The sequence below is a fragment of the Salvelinus sp. IW2-2015 genome, linkage group LG4q.1:29 (assembly GCF_002910315.2).
Source record: "Salvelinus sp. IW2-2015 linkage group LG4q.1:29, ASM291031v2, whole genome shotgun sequence".
Lineage (NCBI taxonomy): Eukaryota > Metazoa > Chordata > Actinopteri > Salmoniformes > Salmonidae > Salvelinus > Salvelinus sp. IW2-2015.
In genome coordinates this window covers 21579546-21599877 of record NC_036842.1, presented here as the reverse complement: position 1 = coordinate 21599877, position 20332 = coordinate 21579546, and the positions used below count along the sequence as shown (strand labels likewise).

The following is a 20332-nucleotide window of genomic DNA, read 5'->3' as shown; positions in this document are numbered from 1 at the left end:
TACAATGAAGATCTGTGAAGTTATTTGGATTTTTAAGAATTATCTTTGAAATACAGGGTCCTGAAAAATTGAGGTTTCTTTTTTTGCTGAGTTTATATGTCCTGTTTCACTGTATGTACATGTGGGTAACCTATACAAGTGTAAGGTGTGAAATGTGTTTTTTGCATATCCCAACTCCCCATGAGTCGCTCTTAGAGAGTGGGGTCACGGCCATGGTGAAAGTTAGGTCTGTATGTGGTAACAATACAGTTTCATATTTAAAGTAAAGATAGGACAGACAGTCTTGGGCAGAGGCTGTTGCATGACTGGATTCCTTCAGCCTCCGGAGATTTGCTGAAAGTCACACAGAGGGACGTGTGTGTGTGTTTGTTTTGCACAGAGAAAAGCCCTGCTCTGAGTTGAATTGGTCTCTAGTACGCTGTGCAAATATTTCATCTTTGTTGCTATGCTAATGCCCCACTACAGACTATGCAATGGCTCCCAGATGCAGAATGACACAATCACTCCAGCTAGCATCTTGTTTTACAGCAGTGATCCGATCACAACCTACACATTGCACCATACTAGATAGTTTCTCTTGCGCTCTCTCCCCCTCATCATTTCTGTTTCGTGTATGCACACACTCTTTCTCGTTCTTTCTTTCTGTCTCTCTCTCTCGTGGACCGTGCAGGTGTAATGAATGAAAATATGTCCACCATTCATATTGGTGTGCGCGCACACACACGCAAACACATGCATACACACACACACACTTGCAAACACACGCACACAGTATAGTAGGGGAGTGTCGCAGGCTTTACTAGGCTGTTGGTTTTTAAAGGTTGGTATTGTCGGGTTTTCAGCTTTGACTTGTTGTGACTTGTTTTTAATTCCTTTTTTTTTAAATCACTTAGTGACATGCCTCAATTGCAAAATACAATTTGAAATTCCTGAAATTATTGTATCTAGGATAGACTAAAAGCACAGTTCAGTGGTGGCTTTCAACATTACTCTTTAAAATGTTTCCTTATTTTCATATCTGACCATGTACAATTTTGAACATTAGAACATCTTTGTGTGTGTGTATGTGTGTGTAAGTAGTTTGGGAATATAACAGGTGATTTCTGTGAGTAACTCATCCACCAGTCTGTTGTAAAATAATGTCTTCTTTGCTGGGGGCTGATTTGGGTATAATCCAAAATGCCATTATGGAAGAACAAATGATGCTTATTCTTCCATAATACTTTCTCTTGCTGTTAGATTTAGATTTGTCTCAACACAAAGACTATTTCTTCATAAAATGCTATGGCAAATGCCCAAGAGATAATGTGAATCTTCAATTATGCACAAATATCAACACAGTAGTACAGAAGTTTCTGAAATAGGACATTGTTTATTGAACACTACGAAGCATGTTTGACATGGGCATGAGTGGTCCGCTCTAACATCCAGCAATCTTGTTTATAAAGTTTCATAAAACTCCTGGTATAATAATACAAATGATTAATAATATAACAACACGTATAACAGTAATAATAATACAATTATTTTTATGAAACAACATTCCTATCAACTCTCCCACCTCTCAATAAATGTATATTTCACTGAGTAATGGCACTGGAATGGTTGTAAGCTTTGTCTTCTGCACACTTCAGTCGGAAGTCCGCAGTCAAACGTTTTAGACCATACAAGGATGATGTATGCTTATGTTTTGAAGTAGTGACATTTTATTATTTTCTTAAAAGCACTTTGGAAGTCCTTGTTGAAGTATGCGTAAATTATGGGATTCAGTAGGGAGTTGGAGTACCCGAGCCAGTTAATGACGTCCTCGAGCCACTTTGGCATTTGGCACGACTGGCAAAAGGGCATTACCAGGGCAACGATAAAGAAAGGCAACCAGCAAAATATAAAAGTGCCCATAATGATACCCAGGGTTTTTACCGTTTTGCGCTCTCTGGCCATGGCCATCTTTCTCTTTGCCTCCATGTTCTTATCGTGTCTGCTCTCAAAGAGCGGTTCGGAGTTGGGGGTGTTGGGGAGTGGCAGGTTGTTTTTCGAGTTGCTGTGAACCTCGATGATCTCCAGCGACTCACCGTCCTCCGCGTGCTTGACCGCGCCGTTTACGCACAGGGTCGGTTTGGGCTTCACGCTCCTCTTCCAGCTTTTACTCGGGTCGCCGTTGGTCCTCTTGTGAAAAAGAGTAGGGGACAGTCCCAAGCAAGAATCAGACACTTTCTTTTTATCTGTTTTACGCACTGTTCTCCTGATTCTAAACCTGGCGGCTTTGAATATCCGTCCATATAAGACCAACATGAGTATCAACGGAATGTAGAACGCGCCGAATGTTGAGTAGATTGTGTACCATGGGTCTCGACTTATCATGCACTGCTCGGGGTTTGCTATGTCCTCCGCCTTACTACTCGGCTGGGAACGCATGATCAACATGGGTGGAACAGAGATAGAGAACCCGACAAACCAAGTGACACTGATCAGAACCGCCGCTCTTCTGGGCGTCCTCTTCTTCATATACTCTATGGGTTCGGTAATGGCCCAGTACCTGTCCAAGGCGATGGCGCACAGGTGCAGAATGGATGATGTACAACATAACACATCTAAAGAGATAAAAATATCACACGGTACCTGTCCGAGAGCCCACCTGTTTAAGACTTGGTAAAGGGCCGCCATTGGCAACACCAGAACCGATACCATCAAGTCAGTCACGGCCAGAGACCCGATCAGATAGTTCCCTACATTCTGAAGATTTCTCTCCAGGGCGATAGCTGCAACCACACACGCGTTACCAAATATGGCACAGAGAATGAGCGCAGCCAGGAGAAAGGACGGGAAGATTTGGGAACTTAGTTTCACCTCCTCGGAATCAGCTGTCGAGGTTTCGTTTTGAAAATCAAATAGAAACCATGCGGCCGTCGAGTTGTTTCTTTCCTCCATGTTGATGAAAAAGGAAGCGCTCCTCAGTTACATTGTGTCATCTCCCGTGCCCAATAGAGCTCCACCCTTGGAGAGCGCATTGTGATCTACAGCTGGACTCTGCGCTGCGCGCTCAGCATTGTATGCACTCTGTGCCGGTTGGTGACGACTGACGAGAGGGTTCATTTATACCAGTGATGGAAAATACGTCAGTTGGCTGTGAGATTGAAAGAGATGTTCTGTCCGCACCAACAGTTGGACTCTCTGAGAGAGTGCGCGCAGTGAGATGCAGGTGCTATCATCCCTTTACCAACAGGATTTGAAAGAGCACTAATAACAATGAATTGGCATAGACACACACACACACACACACACACACACACACACACACACACACACACACGCGCGCACACACACTAGTTTTCAACGTTTTTATTTGTATGACGTATTTATTATTCAATGTTTAGATATGAGCAATAGCCTAAATTATTCTAGAAAACCACAGCTGTAACGGAAACCATAGGACTATGCCTGTCCTTTCCAATTACGAAAATATTACAAACGAATCTGCCATTGCTGTTCTTGCTTAACAAATAAAGATATGGAATTTATTGAAGTTATTTCTCAGATCAGCACCATGGACAGCGTACCTCGCTGTGACCAGGTCTGATGCTGCCACCTGGCGTAGACCTACATGGCAGAGTGGATTACTTGTGAAGTTTGGTGCATCTGACGCTCCGTAACAAAAAGCAATGACGTCATTGTCCTCTAACTTTCGGACGAATTTTTCTTCTATTAAATTGTTAATTAATCGTTTCGAAGGGAAAGCATAGGAATTTGGAAATCCCAGGTAGGATATGTTATTTTTTCAGTATGGCAATTGTTTCAAAAGCCATCGTCATAAACATTTGCATTTGTCTAAAAGAATGAACAGAAATGTTGAACTAGCTGCACACCGCCTCACGAGAGGAGAGGAGTTTAGTTTTTAGATTGTTGCTTGCTAGATTTAGCTCAGCTGGCATGGCTAGTTTTGTATTTCACGCTATTAATAATAATCATTGACATTTGGATGTTGCCTTTTTTATTGTATTTTTTATTTACGTAGTAAATTATAGACTATCTAAATAAAGCCTAAATGTTTATTAGCTGTTATATCATGAATTTGGCGTGACGCAACAGAAATGTTGAACTAGCTGCACACCGCCTCACGAGAGGAGAGGAGTTTAGTTTTTAGATTGTTGCTTGCTAGATTTAGCTCAGCTGGCATGGCTAGTTTTGTATTTCACGCTATTAATAATAATCATTGACATTTGGATGTTGCCTTTTTTATTGTATTTTTTATTTACGTAGTAAATTATAGATTATCTAAATAAAGCCTAAATGTTTATTAGCTGTTATATCATGAATTTGGCGTGACGCTACTGTATAGGGCTATGGCCATGCACGGTTAGAGTAACTGCATCCATGAGCAAGGTTGAGTAGATAGGCCTACTGTCTCAATTTTGACTCTTAGTTGAAATGTTGTCAGTTATGTTAAAATGAAGGCTATATACGAATATAGGTACACATACAGTAAACCGTTTTCCAGCAGTTTTTCTGAAAACTCAAGAGTCATCATCACATGGATCATATTGTAATTCAACCTTATTTGGGTTCATCTTCTAACAGTGCTTCAGAAAAATTCCCATTAGCCTTATCACCTGTGCTGAATGCATATCACATGTTCTGGTATTCTCTCCATGAGAGGAAATACATGCTCCCTACCTATTTGTCTGTGTGTTGGCATTTAGCCTACTGTGCCCACTTTTTCATTGATTCTGTGGCAGATGAGAACAGCAGACATCGGTCTCCATGGACAACCCAGGGGCGGTGGCTACGCTCCGCTGCAGAAAGTGTCGTAAAGGCTTTGTAGACACAACATGCCTGCATCCGGTGAGTGACGGGGTTACTTTTCCAGCTACTATAGTGTATGTAAAGCACATAGGAAAGCATTCTAGCTCTGACTCCCAAGGCAATATTTCAGAGGCTGTCCATCAAGCATCTCATGCTGCGTTCGCACAGGCAACCCAATTCTGATGTTTTCCACTAATTGGTATTTTGACCAATCACATCAGATCTTTTTCAGAGCTCATCTGAAGAAATCAAGAGAATTGGGCTGCCTGTCTAAACAAAGCCTCAGAGTAGGAATGCTGATCTAGGATCATTTCCCCCCAGTCCATGTAATCTTATTTATTGTAATCTAAAAGGCAAAACTGATCCTAAATCAGCACCCCTACTCTGAGACATTTGTTACACACAGCCCCTGAAGGGCCCTGCCTTAGACTGCAAAAACATCCAAGTAATGTTGAGTGTAGTAAAGGTCAGTGACTGCAGTCCAAACAATCCAGTCATTCCCTCCTAAAGTTCATGAAGTCATGACCTAACCCGGTGGAACCAGACGGATCCATAGCTCACATTCTGATTCATGTAACTGTGACAGTGTTGCTTCCATCCTTCTCCTTGCCCCAACCAGGGTTGTAAAGAAGGGGTCAGCAACACATTTTATTTTGCCCCCCAAAGTTTTTAGAATAAAAAATGTATATAAACTACCAGGAATTCAACTAAAAGTCTGTTCCCAAGTGTTCCCACAAATACACGATTCTCAATGTAATCAAGGTATGAAAGGATTGTTATTTTCAAATTCCATCTCTTTTTGGGTTTAGTTGTCAATATGCACTGTACAAGTTATCTTAATTATGTTCACCATCCTCTCTGACAAAAATCGGCCCATGGCTGAATCTAGTTTCCTACCCCTGATGTAAAGTCTCTCAGTGGTAGGTGAGAAAATAGAGCAGCCCGTGTCTTTAGCATTTTATTAGCATCCCCATTAGTCACTGCTAACACAGCAGCTACTCTTCCTGGGATCCACACAAAACATGAAATGCTACAAAACATCAATAGACAATAACAACTCAAGGACATAACTACACACATTGAATATAAGTATATACACTTTCATACACTTAGGCTACTGTACATCACTATAGACAACAACACATAGCTTTCGCAACGCACAGTGCTGCTTTTACCTAAACCACTTAAGACGCACTCATTCAACCAATTATACATTCACATTTCCCCCGGCACATACATTTCACTATTCTGCTTATATGAAATAAACAAAACCGTGCATCAGACGGAGTTTCACCATAGGTCCTTCACTCCTGTTCAGTTCATAAAAGGAAAAGAGCAATGTTTCTTCAGTAGGGAGAGCCAGGCTGGTGTTATAACATATGGTTAGGAGTTGACCGGGTCTGTACTGGGTAAAGATGGGACTTTATCTCCCTACAGATAGTGCCTGATGATGACACAACGGCAGCAGGTACATGCAGTGTCTGGCACATGAACGTTGATACACTGCCAGAGTGGATACTGACGTCAGTTCACCAGGTAAGGGTTTGTGTTTGTACAGCTGTGTGCTAGTGTTTGATTTGCACTGTGTTCTTTTGTAACTTTTGAATAAAAATTTGAGACAATCCTATCAGTTCTTTCTGTTCTGATGTCCTCTTTCTGCAGGCCCAGTGGACAGTGGGGAAGCTGAACTGCGAGAACTGTGGTGCTCGCCTGGGTGGCTTCAACTTTCTCAACAACACCAAATGCCCCTGTGGTCAGGAGTCCACCGTGCACCTTAGCAAGAGTCGGGTCGACCAGGACCATAAACGCTACCTTCATGTGGTCAGACCGCAGACGACGAGAGGTAGGGGAGGACCGGGCTGCCTGAAGGGCGAGTCGGGGGGTTCTCACAGTGAGCAGGACAGGTCAGAGGTCGGGGAAGACTTTCTGGTTGGCTCACAGCTCTGCTGTACTTCTGTGTCCCGCCTTACCGCTGAGAGCCGACCAATCACAACACACCCAGATGCATTTTTCCAGTTGGCTGACATCAGAGCCACCCAATTAGTTCCATTGAGCTCCCCCAGCATTGTTTCTCATATGAAGTCTGGTGCGAGAGGCAGGTTGGAACCCTCCTGTAGCTCTGGCTCCCAGACTGGCCCTGTAGAAGTGACTGAGGGAGAGGTGAGGACTGGGACAGAGCAGCTGCCCCATTCACCTGTTGTGTCCTACACATCTCATCTATTTGCAACTAGTATTATTAGGTCACCTACCTGCTTATCACCTCTGACTAGAGAGGCCCCTGGTTCTCATCTTATCTCCCTGAGAGGGCCAGGTGTCTCCCACATCCCTGGAGAGCAGGAGGAGGAGAGAAGGGGAACCCCCACAGAGCTCCAGGCCCAGCTAGTAGCCAACAATGCTTCTCCAGCCATACAAAGGTTCAGCAAGAGAGAGAAGAACCGGCTGAAGAGCCAGAGGAGGAAACAGAGGAAGAAAGAGCGCTGGCTCCACTCCCAGGAACAGGTGAGAATTGGTCATGGCCTCAATTGAGATCGGACAGTTGTTTACAGGTAGAAAGAAAGAGACACTTGCTTTGGCAATGTTAAAATATGTTTCCCATGCCAATAAAGCCATTGAATTGAATTGAGATAAATGTCGGTAAGAAAGACATCTGGCTGTAACAGAAATGTCTCATGGAGTTATGCATGTAATGGTAAGTCAAACATTCATACAGTTTAGTTTGTCCAGTATTTTAGTTACATTGCATTTTTGTGAGATTATTCTTGACCTATTTGTTGAGCTGACAAGAAGACCACAGTGGAGTCCCTGTGGTTGTTAGTCTGACACTGTTTACCACAAGCAGTTACATGTATGACACACATTTCAAAGTCCTTCACCTTACTTTTACTGTGTCTGGAAGGGGGAAAGTTATATCTTGCGTTTGATAATGTCGTCGCCCATCAGCTAAGCAAACACAAACACAGAAGATTAGTGAGTTGGGTGTTGCCTGCCAGGTGGGTGACTACATTTCCCTGTGTTGTCAGCAGTATCAGAGAGATTGTTGGTTGACAGTGGCCAGTGTGGACCTACAGTGTATATGATTGAGAGACACTTACAGTACTGTGGAGTGTGGACTACAGGTACTACGCTTGTTCTAGTCTAACTGACCATAGAAAAGAACAACACCATGGCATTCTCTTGTGGTTGTACCCAGATTAGAGGTTGATTTATGTGGTTTGATAAAGTTGGCTAATCTTGTGCCAAGATGAGTTTCATTGTTTTTGGTTGATAGCTTGTAAACTCAAGCCCTTCCACGAACCACTCTCGTCATGGTTACAGTCAGTCTCTGTGATATGGGTATCTGAATTGGGGTGACTAGTGCATGTCAACAAGCCGTCCATTCTGCCCAAACCATAGACTCTATTGCCGGTCAGTATTCTCTCACAATGACACTCGACGCGCTGATTGGAGTGCTCTCATATCATATGTGAGCATCATGTGCAAAGTGAACAAAGAGATGTAAAAATCAACAAACGGGCCAAATGTCCCCTCCCTTTCCGAAATTCAGAAGATGCAAGCACCTGCGTAATTGTGATTTGTCCAAATGATCAGTGATGACAAATCAAAGAGCCAGAAACAAAGTTCCTCGCTAGTCGTTGCATCCCACAGTCTGTTGACAGATGCTATGATACCATTTATGTTACGTGTGTCTGTCCACAAGAGATTAGTAGTGCTACTGTGTTACTGTTGGATATTATTTTCCATATTACCTCACTATTATTTTATCTTATTGTACAGTGAGGGAAAAAAGTATTTGATCCCCTGCTGATTTTGTTCGTTTGCCCACAGACATTGAAATGATCAGTCTATAATTTTAATGGTAGGTTTATTTGAACAGTGAGAGACAGAATATCAACAAAAAAATCCAGAAAAACGCATGTCAAAGATTTTATAAATTGATTTGCATTTTAATGAGGGAAATAAGTATTTGACCCCTCTGCAAAACATGACTTAGTACTTGGTGGCAAAACCCTTGTTGGCAATCACAGAGGTCAGARGTTTCTTGTAGTTGGCCACCAGGTTTGCACACATCTCAGGAGGGATTTTGTCCCACTCCTCTTTGCAGATCTTCTTCAAGTCATTAAGGTTTCGAGGCTGATGTTTGGCAACTCGAACCTTCAGCTCCCTCCACAGATTTTCTATGGGATTAAGGTCTGGAGACTGGCTAGGCCACTCCAGGACCTTAATGTGCTTCTTCTTGAGCCACTCCTTTGTTGCTTTGGCCGTGTGTTTTGGGTCATTGTCATGCTGGAATACCCATCCACGACCCATTTTCAATACCCTGGCTGAGGGAAGGAGGTTTTCACCCAAGATTTGACGGTACATGGCCCCGTCCATCGTCCCTTTGATGCGGTGAAGTTGTCCTGTCCCCTTAGCAGAAAAACACCCCCAAAGCATAATGTTTCCACCTCCATGTTTGACGGTGGGGATGGTTTCTTGGGGTCATAGGCAGCATTCCTCCTCCTCCAAACACGACAAGTTGAGTTGATGCCAAAGAACTCCATTTTGGTCTCGTCTGACCACAACACGTTCACCCAGTTGTCCTCTGAATCATTCAGATGTTCATTGGCAAACTTCAGACGGGCATGTATATGTGCTTTCTTGAGCAGGGGGACCTTGCGGGCGCTGCAGGATTTCAGTCCTTCACGGCGTAGTGTGTTACCAATTGTTTTCTTGGTGACTATGGTCCCAGCTGCCTTGATATCATTGACAAGATCCTCCTGTGTAGTTCTGGGCTGATTCCTCACCATTCTCATGATCATTGCAACTCCACGAGGTGAGATCTTGCATGGAGCCCTAGGCCAAGGGAGATTGACAGTTCTTTTGTGTTTCTTCCATTTGCGAATAATCGCACCAACTGTTGTCACCTTCTCACCAAGCTGCTTGGCAATGGTCTTGTAGCCCATTCCAGCCTTGTGTAGATCTACAATCTTGTCCCTGACATCCTTGGAGAGCTCTTTGGTCTTGGCCATGGTGGAGAGTTTGGAATCTGATTGATTGCTTCTGTGGACAGGTGTCTTTTATACAGGTAAGAAACTGAGATTAGGAGCACTCCCTTTAAGAGTGTGCTCCTAATCTCAGCTCGTTACCTGTATGAAAGACACCTGGGAGCCAGAAATCTTTCTGATTGAGAGGGGGTCAAATACTTATTTCCCTCATTAAAATGCAAATCAATTTATAACATTTTTGACATGCGTTTTTCTGGATATTTTTGTTGTTATTCTGTCTCTCACTGTTCAAATAAACCTACCATAAAAATTATAGACTGATCATTTCTTTGTCAGTGGGCAAACGTACAAAATCAGCAGGGGATCAAATACTTTTTTCCCTCACTGTATATAGAGTGTGACAGGGCTGCTAACAGACAGTGAGGAGGTGGACAGAGAAGGCTACACCTGCGCTGTGTGCCTGGATGTCTACTTCAGTCCCTATAGCTGTCACCCCTGTGGCCACATCTTCTGTGAGCCCTGCCTCCGCACGCTGGCCAAGAACCGGCCGGCCAACACCCCCTGTCCCCTCTGCCGCACCCTCATCTCACACACACTCTTCCAGAAAGGTGAGCTACGGCATCAATTTATTGTGCATACTCCTCCCAATGGTTCCGTTATTGATAACAAATAGCTGTTTTCTCCATAGCTGTAAATAGTAAGAAGCCCTTTGAGAGTTTTAACTAAATTTGTTTAATTGCCTTTTGGTTTCAGAGCTCAACCAGACAGCTAAGAATTTTTTCCCGAAGGTCTACCACTCACGGAAACACAACTTTCAAAAAGCCAACTGTGCTAAATGGCCTCTTCCCAACTGCCGAAAACGTTTCCGCATCTTTTGGGGTAAGGTATATTGTGGATGTGGATATATTGTGTGTTGCTTGCAGTAGATATCTGATCATCTGTAACTCAGTTTGTCTTATTTTTGTGCGGTCTTGTAAGCTCTTATGCAACAAACATGTTATAATTCCCATTTAACTAATGAATTTCTCACAAAGTGAATGTCTCTTTTAGTTAACTAGCATGCCAAGCTTGAGCAGTACTAAACAAAAACCCATTATTGTAAATGTGTACTCTAGGGACTGTGTCTGCCTCCCTCTCTGACCCCAGTTTTCCTGTTTGTATCCCAGGGTACCAGGGGCAGGTGGCTCCAGGGAGGTGGTGGCACTTTGCCCCAGCAGGCTTCGCCCTGGATGCCTTGGACCTGGCCGACATGCGCGGCTGGTTCTTCGATATTGACCTGGTCATCATCTACATCCACTCTGTCAACTGGATACTGGCCCTGCTGGTTCTTTGCTTTCTAGCATACTTCTTCTTGTCTTGAGTGCTGTTCGTGTGTTTAGCCAGTGATGGCTGACCTCTAAAAATGGTACAGCTGGGGTTTCTGGGTGATGTAGTATTGTGCCTAATAGTGCTTACTGCCAGGTAACTCACTTGTCACCTCCATATGTTAACTGGAATCATGAGCAGTCTTGAGTGGAACTGGAACTGTGAGGTGTTTTTTTGTTGCAGTTTTGGAGGTCATATATATAGAAATACTAGTACTCACATGAAGTTGTGTAGATGGGCTTATTTCATATTTTGTGAGAGTTTTACCCAAAATGTTTTCACTGTAAATCCAAAATTGTTTTATGAGGGGTAGAAGTGTAATAGAAGTGAAAACGAAAGACCAATAATTATTATTGTTTAAAAAAAAATCAGGTTAGGAAATGCACAGAGATCTATAATAATAGGCCTATTTTGACAGATGTATGACCAGTGGGCCCGCTCTGTCAAGGACTTCCCTGAGGTCATCAACATGAAGGTAGCATAATCACATACAGTACCAGTCAAAGGTTTGGACACACCTACTCATTCCAGGGTTTTTCTTTATTTTGACTATTTTCTACATTGTAGAATAATAGTGAAGACGTCAACTAGGAAATAACATGTGGAATCATGAAGTAAGCAAAAAAGTGTTAAACAAATCAAAATATATTTTATATTTGAGATTCTTCAAAGTAGCCACCCTTTGTCTTGATGACAGCTTTGTACCCTCTTGGCATTCTCTCAACCAGCTTCATGAGGTAGTCACCTGGAATGTGTTTCAATTAACAGGTGTGCATTGTTAAAAGGTAATTTGTGGAATTTCTTTCCTTCTCAATGTGTTTGAGGCAATCAGTTGTGTTGTAACAGGGTAGGGGTGGTATACAGAAGATAGCAAGTCCAAGTCCATATTATGGCAAGAACAGCTCAAATAAACAAAGAGAAATGACAGTCCATCATTACTTTCAGACATGAAGGTCAGTCAATATGGAAAAGGTCAAGAACTTTGAAAGTTTCTTCAAGTGCAGTTACAAAAACCATCAAGCACTATGATGAAACTGGCTCTCATGAGGACCGGCACAGGAAAGGAAGACCCAGAGTTACCTCTGCTGCGGAGGATAAATTCATTAGAGTTAACTGCACCTCAGAAATTGCAGCCCAAATAAATGCTTCACACAGTTCAACAGACACATCTCAACAACTGTTCAGAGGAGAATGCGTGAATCAGGCCTTCATGGTCGAATTGCTGCAAAGAAACCACTACTTAAGGACACCAATAAGAAGAAGAGACTTGCTTGGGCCAAGAAACACAACCAATGGACATTAGACCAGTGGAAATCTGTCCTTTGGTCTGATGAGTCCAAATGTGAGATTTTTGGTTCCAACCGCCGTGTCTTTTTGAGACGTAGAGTAGGTGAATGGATTACCTCCGCATGTGTAGTTCCCACCGTGAAGCATGGAGGAGGAGTTGTGATGGTGTGGGGGTGCTTTGCTGGTGACACTGTCTGATTTGATTTAGAATTCAACACACACTTAACCAGCATGGCTACTACAGCATTCTGCAGCGATACACCGTCCCATCTGGTTTGCGCTTAGTGGGACTAACATTTTTCAAAAGGACAATGACCCAACACACCTCCAGGCTGTGTAAGGGCTATTTGACAAAGAAGGAGAGTGATGGAGTGCTACATCAGATTATCTGGCCTCCACAATCACCCAATCTCAACCCAATGGAGATGAGTTGGACTGGAGAGTGACGGAAAAGCAGCCAACAAGTGCTCAGCATATGTGGGAAGACTGTTGGAAAAGCATTCCAGGTGAAGCTGGTTGAGAGAATGCCAAGAGTGTGCAAAGCTGTCATCAAGGCAAAGGGTGGCTACTTTTAAATATATATTGATTAGTTTAACACTTTTTTGGTTACTACATGATTCCATATGTGTTATTTCATAGTTTTGATGTCTTCGCTAGTATTCTACAATGTAGAAAATAGTACAAATAAAGGAAAACCCTTTAATGAGTAGGTGTGTCCAAACTTTTGATTGACAATGTACATCTCATATAACTATAAACTTTTTATTCAATATGCACTACAAGACCTAAAGTATGTGGATACCTGCTCGGTGAACATCTCATTCCAAAATCATGGGCATTAATATGGAGTTTCCCCCTTGCTGCTATAACAGCTTCCACTCTTCTGGGAAGGCTTTCCTCTAGATGTTGGAACATTGCTGTTGGGTCAAGGGCGTTACTGAGGTCGGGCACTGAGGTCGGGCAAATCAAAGAGCTTCCCCCTTCTGATGACCAGGTGGCGAATCGCATCTCTGCATGTCTGGCAGACATATCAGTGTGGATGACGGATCACCACCTCAAGCTGAACCTCGGCAAGACGGAGCTGCTTTTCCTCCCGGGGAAGGACTGCCCGTTCCATGATCTCGCCATCACGGTTGACAACTCCATTGTGTCCTCCTCCCAGAGCGCTAAGAACCTTGGCGTGATCCTGGACAACACCCTGTCGTTCTCAACTAACATCAAGGCGGTGGCCCGTTCCTGTAGGTTCATGCTCTACAACATCCGCAGAGTACGACCCTGCCTCACACAGGAAGCGGCGCAGGTCCTAATCCAGGCACTTGTCATCTCCCGTCTGGATTACTGCAACTCGCTGTTGGCTGGGCTCCCTGCCTGTGCCATTAAACCCCTACAACTCATCCAGAACGCCGCAGCCCGTCTGGTGTTCAACCTTCCCAAGTTCTCTCACGTCACCCCGCTCCTCCGCTCTCTCCACTGGCTTCCAGTTGAAGCTCGCATCCGCTACAGACCATGGTGCTTGCCTACGGAGCTGTGAGGAACGGCACCTCAGTACCTCCAGGCTCTGATCAGGCCCTACACCAAACAAGGGCACTGCGTTCATCCACCTCTGGCCTGCTCGCCTCCCTACCACTGAGGAAAGTACAGTTCCCGCTCAGCCAGTCAAAACTGTTCGCTGCTCTGGCCCCCAATGGTGGAACAAACTCCCTCACGACGCCAGGACAGCGGAGTCAATCACCACCTTCCGGAGACACCTGAAACCCCACCTCTTTAAGGAATACCTAGGGTAGGATAAAGTAATCCTTCTCACCCCCCCCCCCCCCCCCTTAAAAGATTTAGATGGCACTATTGTAAAGTGGCTGTTCCACTGGATGTCATAAGGTGAATGCACCAATTTGTAAGTCGCTCTGGATAAGAGCGTCTGCTAAATGACTTAAATGTAAATGTATGTTGGGCGATTAGGCATGGCTCGCAGTCGGTCAGGGCTCTGTGGAGGCCAGTCAAGTTCTTCCACACCTATCTTGACAAACCATTTCTGTATGAGCCTCACTTTGTGCACTGGGGCATTATCGTGCTGAAACAGGAAAGGGACTTAAGTTGGATGCACAGAATTGTCTAGAATATCATTGTATGCTGCAGTGTTAAGATTTCCCTTCACTGGAACTAAGTTGCCTAGCCCAAACCATAAAAACCATCCCCAGACCATTATTGCTTCACCAAACTTTACAGTTGGCACTATGCATTGGGGCAGGTAGCGTTCTCCTGGCATCTGCCAAACCCAGATTTGTCAGAGGGACTGCCAGTAAAGTGTGATTCATCACTCCGGAGAACGAGTTTCCACTGCTCCAGAGTCCAATGGTGGAGAGCTTTACACCACTCCAGCCAACGATTAGCATTGCGCATGGTGATCTTAGGCTTGTGTGCGGCTGCTCAGCCATGGAAACACATTTCATGAACAGTTTTTCTGCTGGAGTTGCTTCCAGAGGCAGTTTGGAACTCGGTAGTGAGTGTTGCAACCCAGGACAGATTATTTTTACGCGTGTAACAGTATAACTTTAAACCGTCCCCTCGCCCCGACGCGAACCAGGGACCCTCTGCACACATCAACAACGGTCGCCCACGAAGCATCGTTACCCATCGCTCCACAAAGGCCGCGGCCCTTACAGAGCAAGGTGCAACACTACTTCTAGGTTTCAGAGCAAGTGACGTAACTGATTGAAACGCTATTAGCGCGTACCCGCTAACTAGCTATCCATTTCACATTCGTTACACGCGCTACACGCTTCAGCACTCGGCGGTCCCGTTCTGTGAGCTTCTGTGGCCTACCACTTCATAGCTGAGCCCTTGTTGCTCCTAGATGTTTCCACTTCACAACAACAGCACTTGACCGGGGCAGCTCTAGCAGGGCAGAAATTTGGCAAACTGACTTGTTGGAAAGGTGGCATCTCTATGAGGCGCTACATTGAAAGACCCTGAGCTCTTCAGTAAGGCCATTCTGCTGCCGATGTTTGTCTATGGAGATTTTATACACCGATTTTATACACCTCTCAGCAACAGGTGTGTGTGAAATAGCCAAATCCACTGATTTGAAAGGGTGTCCACATACTTTTGTATATATAGTGTATTTTAGTGCTGTTGCAATTTTGTGTGTTTACAGGGACTCATTGTAATATTTTGTCTTACCAGTGTATTACCAATGATAGACATCTTATATAGATTTTACAGAACAAATCTCTGGTAAGTTATGTGTCAAATGTACAGTTTTCATTGGTTTGCAATTGTGGTGACAATAATACATGGGTTTGCTTGCAGCCAACAGTAGTAGCCTGTATGTCTGTATTCTTCTGTATCTCACATCGGTCGGTGAGGCTGCGATGTGCGTAAATTGATGAGATTTACTTTGAGCATTCATATTCCTGCTGGTCTTTGAATGTGCTGTTGCTCATGCCAGATACGAATAATATTTGGAGATATTTGCGTTTATTCTCAATACTTTCCTGCGACAGACCCGCTTGCTTTGGAGTCGTCGACGCCTCAACAGTTAACGGGATGCCGGAGCAGTGACAAATGGTTGGCCCAGCTCCCGGTGAATTCGCTTCTCATGTGAAGGCACGACAGAAGACCGTTCAGCCGCAGTTGGCCTTCTGCTTGGGTGAAGGTGACTCGCTTCGCCGCTGAGGAGAGAGATGCAGAGAAGAAGCTGCAAGCCGTACACTACTTGCTGTCGTCCTGCAAGCTGAACATACAAATATTATAGATAGGCTGTCCGTGGGATTTTATCAGACTGTATGCATGTGTTCTGCACCGAACGGGCGCATTAACCGCCCCAGATCCGCAGCGAACATTTTCCAGCTCGGCAAACCGCCGCAGAGGGACCCCGAGCGCCGGGAGAGCACTGAGAGCGCGCGGAAAGCCCAGCGAGCCGTAGGCGACTGTAGGATGGTGAGATATGATCTATCGTGCATTGGTAAAAGCAATGGAGTCATTTCTGCCGTACTAGTATAAGAGCAGACACTGTATCCTATATATATTTTACCCACAACAAATTAAAATGCGCAACGCTAGATATTCTAAATATAATTAACCAGAGACATTTTCTTACCATTTATCTGCCAACTAAGTCGTAGATGGGAGTCCAGGAGCCATAGAGAAATTCATTTAAGAATGTCCTTGAATGGTTTCTTAACGCTTTAAGGTGCGATAGACTAAATAATGTATGTTGCACTCAGAAGGGCATGCCACAAGGATAGCTACTACAATATTACACCAATGTGCCACAATTAGTAGTTGTGTGTATATATCTATGTATATATATGTGTGTGTGCGTGTGTCTTTATAGTGCAATAGTGTTATTAAACTTTAGGCCTATATTGGGCCCTTGAAACCCTGTGGAGCTATGCATTGACTTGCTGAAAGGGGTTATTTGTACATGTTGCTTCTCAGACTGTCCAAGAATTCAACACTCTAGTGGCGCTGTACCGAGAACAGGTCATCTCTATTGGGGAGATTTCTGCCGATTGTCCCTCTTTACGGGCCGTGCTGCACCGTACCAGGACCAAAGGATGCGCTATGGCCCAAGCTGCCCATCAGAACCTCACCGTGATATCTGGGTCTGGGTAAGGAATCTGCGTCTACGATATACGGATAGGCTACAATTTAATGAATGTGATCTGTTGACGTCTTCAATCGTCACTGGGGCTGTCCACGGTGCAAGTGTGTCAATCCAAGCCCTGCTATTCGACAGGATAATTAAATACAGTAGCAGGGTTGGGTTCAATTCCATTTCAATTCAGAAAGTAAACCAAATTCCAATTCCACGTTTTACTAAAACCCATTAAAGATAATTTATTTGGAATTTCAGTGTAGACTACTTCCTGAATTGACTGGAATTCAAATAAAATGTACCCCAAGCCTGTACAGTGGGCTACTTGGAATCTATGATACAGTTACTGGACGTGATATGTTGATGTCTTCAATTGCCGCTGGAGCTGTCCTTGTTGCTAAGTGTAATCTACTCATAAATGATCTGCTCTTCGCTTAGCCATTAAAGACCCCTCACATCTCCAGTCCCTTTAGAGCAAGGATGGGCAATTAGCGCCTGCGGCCCCCCTTATGTAGGCCCATGGATCAACAAAAATGTTACTTAGGGCCTTATGTGCATGTGTGGGTATGGATGTGGATATGCAGACCCTTAAGCCACTGTGGCCCCCCATGATGAGTTCAGATTTTTTGTGGTCCCCACCAAAGTTGCCCACCCCTGCTTTAGAGCCAGGGGGATTCACGAAGGGCTAGAATAGGAGCCAGTGATAAGATTTGAAACTGTTCATTCTCCTACTGTATGTGTATGTGTTGTAGGCCAGAGGATGGGGAGATCCACCCAGAGATCTGCCGGCTCTTCATCCAGTTGCAGTGCTGCCTGGAGATGTTCATCACGGAGATGCTCAAGTCCATGTGTCTATTGGGGGTACTGCAGCTCCACAGGAAAGGTGAAATACCAATCTCAACCAGCAGAGGGCAGGATAGTTCAGATAAATGTCAAGATAGAGAGTAGTATGTCTACACACAATGAAATAAGTAGCTACAATATGAAATACATGGCATCACAGGTTACCCAGTATTATATGTTGATCATATCCCAGGAAAGGATTCGTACCCGGAGCCCAGGCTGGACTTCAAGATGGATGAGAGTTCTGATGTACCCATCCTGGAGGAGCGCTCCTCCTCACCTGTGGACTACCAAAATGAGTCCTGGCTGGTGTGCACCGATATTGAAAACATAGAGAGGTATAGTGTAATGCAATATGCTTACACACTCATGGTCTCTCGTGGTCAACAGAATGCCCAGGCCACATAGTACTGTTTAAGCCATACATGAATAGAATTATCAACAGATTGGACATTACAAGTTATAGTAGACGTTCATGTTTCAGTTTGTGTGTAGGATCCTTCTGTGACCATGTAGAGGTGGTAAATGGATTTACCCATGATTCACCCTGTCTCCTCAGGGACATGCGAGAGATGAGAAACCTACTCAGCAAACTTAGGGAGACCATGCCTTTACCACTAAAAAACCAAGGTAAGTAGCATTTGTACTGTAAGAGTGTGTTAAATCATGAAAGATACACGAGATGGAAGGCACTGCACTGTACTCAGGCTCCTCTGTCTGTGTTGTCTAGATGACAGCAGTCTGCTGAATCTCACTCAATACCCACTAGTCAGGCAGAGGAAGAGGCGCTTCTCTGGGTTCTGCTGCCTGGTGTCTGGCTGAGTCAGTCGGGTCCTGCAGGCAGCAGCAAGGGCAGCACACCAACCCTACACAACACCTTACATGTTATTACTGCCATTTGGGGAAGGAACTTTCTGATCAGTCTGTCTTTATTTTGTAATATGATTATATGTAGAAAATGCTATTCAAATATAATGTTACAAACATGCATATTTTGCTATTATATTATTCAAGCTGTCTCTCTTTGTAGAAAAGGAGGACCCTTAGGTCTATAGACGAGCACAAACAGATGTGCCAAACTGATGCCATGAGAGATGCAGTATGTTGGTAGACAGCTTTGCCTAATCTTTGCCTTTAGACATCTTCCTCAGAATGTCATTATATTTCTTCACTGTGCAATGCTTCTTTTGCAGTCTTCCATGAAAAGGAAATCTGTCTCCAACTTACTTTTTCCATCACAAGGGCTTTGCAATGCTCCATATCAAAAACATTTCTCATTTAATGTAAATACAGTATATAAATGGTGGTAAATGTTTTGTATGAAACTTTCTTTGAATAATTTAACTATAGATGATCTAAATATTGGATGTCTAAATCGTTTGCATTGATTTATTTTGATGTCTTGGCCGAAAGTGTACAGCATGAATATTGCTATTTGTACTGTGGTAGATGTGTAGTGTATAGATGTTGTGCTATAGATTGTTCTACGGCTGACAGTATGTATAGGCCATTTTATAATGTGAATAAACTTTTTGTATTTAAATAATCCTTTTTGTCTGGTTTATAGAGAGGCTCTGATCTGTTGTTTCTTGTTGGTTTCAGAGCCCACACATGATGTCCACTTAAAGTATACTTCAAATGAAGGAGACAAATGGACCTATTCTTTGTAGTTGTGGGTACTTGCAAAGCTATAAACTTCATCAATCACAACATGAAACCATTTTATATTTTATCAGTGTGACAGGAACTCAGTGTTCCACCCATGACCCCTCTCTTTCCACACTCAAGGGAGTGTCAGGGGTCCGAGTTGTAGAGACAACTTACAGCTGGTTAATGTTACTGGAATCTGGAATTTCCAGACACTTTTCCAGTAAGGGGACAGGATGGAAGGTTGCGAAAGGAGGGTTTGGAAGACTTGGGAACTTTGAACTTTGTGTTGTCATGGCATACAGGCTGACTACACCGCTCGCGTTGCAAAATAAATTTAGAAATCTAGGTTATTCAATTATTGTACCCATATTGCTCGCGTGCGCCAACGAGCGTCTGCGTTGCCAAGGGCTAAAATAGAAGTCAGTTCTATTTGTGATGCAGATCGCGCTGCAAGTCCTGCCTTTCCCATCTCCTCATTGGTTTATAGAAGTAGGTACCCACGTGCCATCTCATTGGTTATACCCACGTGGGTGACTGAAAGACGAACGAGGTCGGTGGCGGTAATGCACCTAATTTCTGAAAGTTGCCAATCGCAATATAAAGTCCAGAGAAGAAATAGCCTGGAAGGAGGAGAGATGACTAGAAATGATTCGGTTGACCGTTTTATGTGTGGATTACTTGTCGGAGTAGAGGACCTTGTGCATTTCAGGTAAAATAACAACTCAATGTTTATATCCCAGGACAAATTAGCTAGCAACAGCAAGCTATCTAAATAGGACAAATTAGCTAGCAAGTGCAAGCTAGC

General features: G+C 43.9%; 3 protein-coding genes across 4 annotated transcripts; 2 read left to right on the top strand and 1 right to left on the bottom strand.

Moving 5' to 3' along the window:
• Nucleotides 1-1352: 1352 nt before the first annotated feature.
• Nucleotides 1353-3046, bottom strand: LOC111961106 (5-hydroxytryptamine receptor 1A-beta-like). Its single transcript, XM_023983220.2, has one exon. It carries the CDS (start codon nt 2926-2928, stop codon nt 1684-1686), a length of 1245 nt encoding a protein of 414 aa, XP_023838988.1. The 5' UTR covers nt 2929-3046; the 3' UTR covers nt 1353-1683.
• A 605-nt stretch (nt 3047-3651) lies between these two features.
• On the top strand, nt 3652-11760 carry rnf180b (ring finger protein 180b). 2 transcript variants are annotated; one of them, XM_070442401.1, is made up of 8 exons: nt 3652-3757; nt 4734-4839; nt 6238-6336; nt 6463-6643; nt 7112-7299; nt 10180-10393; nt 10539-10664; nt 10952-11760. In XM_070442401.1, the coding sequence occupies exons 2-8, from the start codon at nt 4759-4761 to the stop codon at nt 11143-11145; spliced, it is 1083 nt and encodes a 360-aa protein (XP_070298502.1). In that variant the 5' UTR covers nt 3652-3757; nt 4734-4758; the 3' UTR covers nt 11146-11760. The 2 variants fall into 2 exon arrangements, with proteins under 2 accessions (XP_070298502.1, XP_023839860.1); XM_023984092.2 differs by having other exon boundaries at nt 3667-3757; nt 6463-7299.
• Nucleotides 11761-14279: 2519 nt separating this feature from the next.
• rgs7bpb (regulator of G protein signaling 7 binding protein b) lies at nt 14280-19417 on the top strand. The gene is made up of 6 exons (XM_023984090.2): nt 14280-16373; nt 16875-17047; nt 17787-17917; nt 18071-18215; nt 18437-18507; nt 18608-19417. The coding sequence occupies exons 1-6, from the start codon at nt 16224-16226 to the stop codon at nt 18697-18699; spliced, it is 762 nt and encodes a 253-aa protein (XP_023839858.1). The 5' UTR covers nt 14280-16223; the 3' UTR covers nt 18700-19417.
• The last annotated feature ends 915 nt before the right edge of the window (nt 19418-20332 follow it).

Bases quoted from the DNA above. Each gene is read 5' to 3' on its own strand.
- LOC111961106 (XM_023983220.2), bottom strand. From the start codon at position 2,928: ATGGAGGAAAGAAACAACTCGACGGCCGCATGGTTTCTATTTGATTTT.
- rnf180b (XM_023984092.2), top strand. From the start codon at position 4,759: ATGGACAACCCAGGGGCGGTGGCTACGCTCCGCTGCAGAAAGTGTCGT. The intron at 6,337-6,462 runs GTAAGGGTTTGT...CTCTTTCTGCAG, and splicing joins TACTGACGTCAGTTCACCAG to GCCCAGTGGACAGTGGGGAA. The intron at 7,300-10,179 runs GTGAGAATTGGT...CACTGTATATAG, and splicing joins GGCTCCACTCCCAGGAACAG to AGTGTGACAGGGCTGCTAAC.
- rgs7bpb (XM_023984090.2), top strand. From the start codon at position 16,224: ATGTGTTCTGCACCGAACGGGCGCATTAACCGCCCCAGATCCGCAGCG. The intron at 17,918-18,070 runs GTGAAATACCAA...ATCATATCCCAG, and splicing joins ACTGCAGCTCCACAGGAAAG to GAAAGGATTCGTACCCGGAG. The intron at 18,216-18,436 runs GTATAGTGTAAT...CTGTCTCCTCAG, and splicing joins GATATTGAAAACATAGAGAG to GGACATGCGAGAGATGAGAA.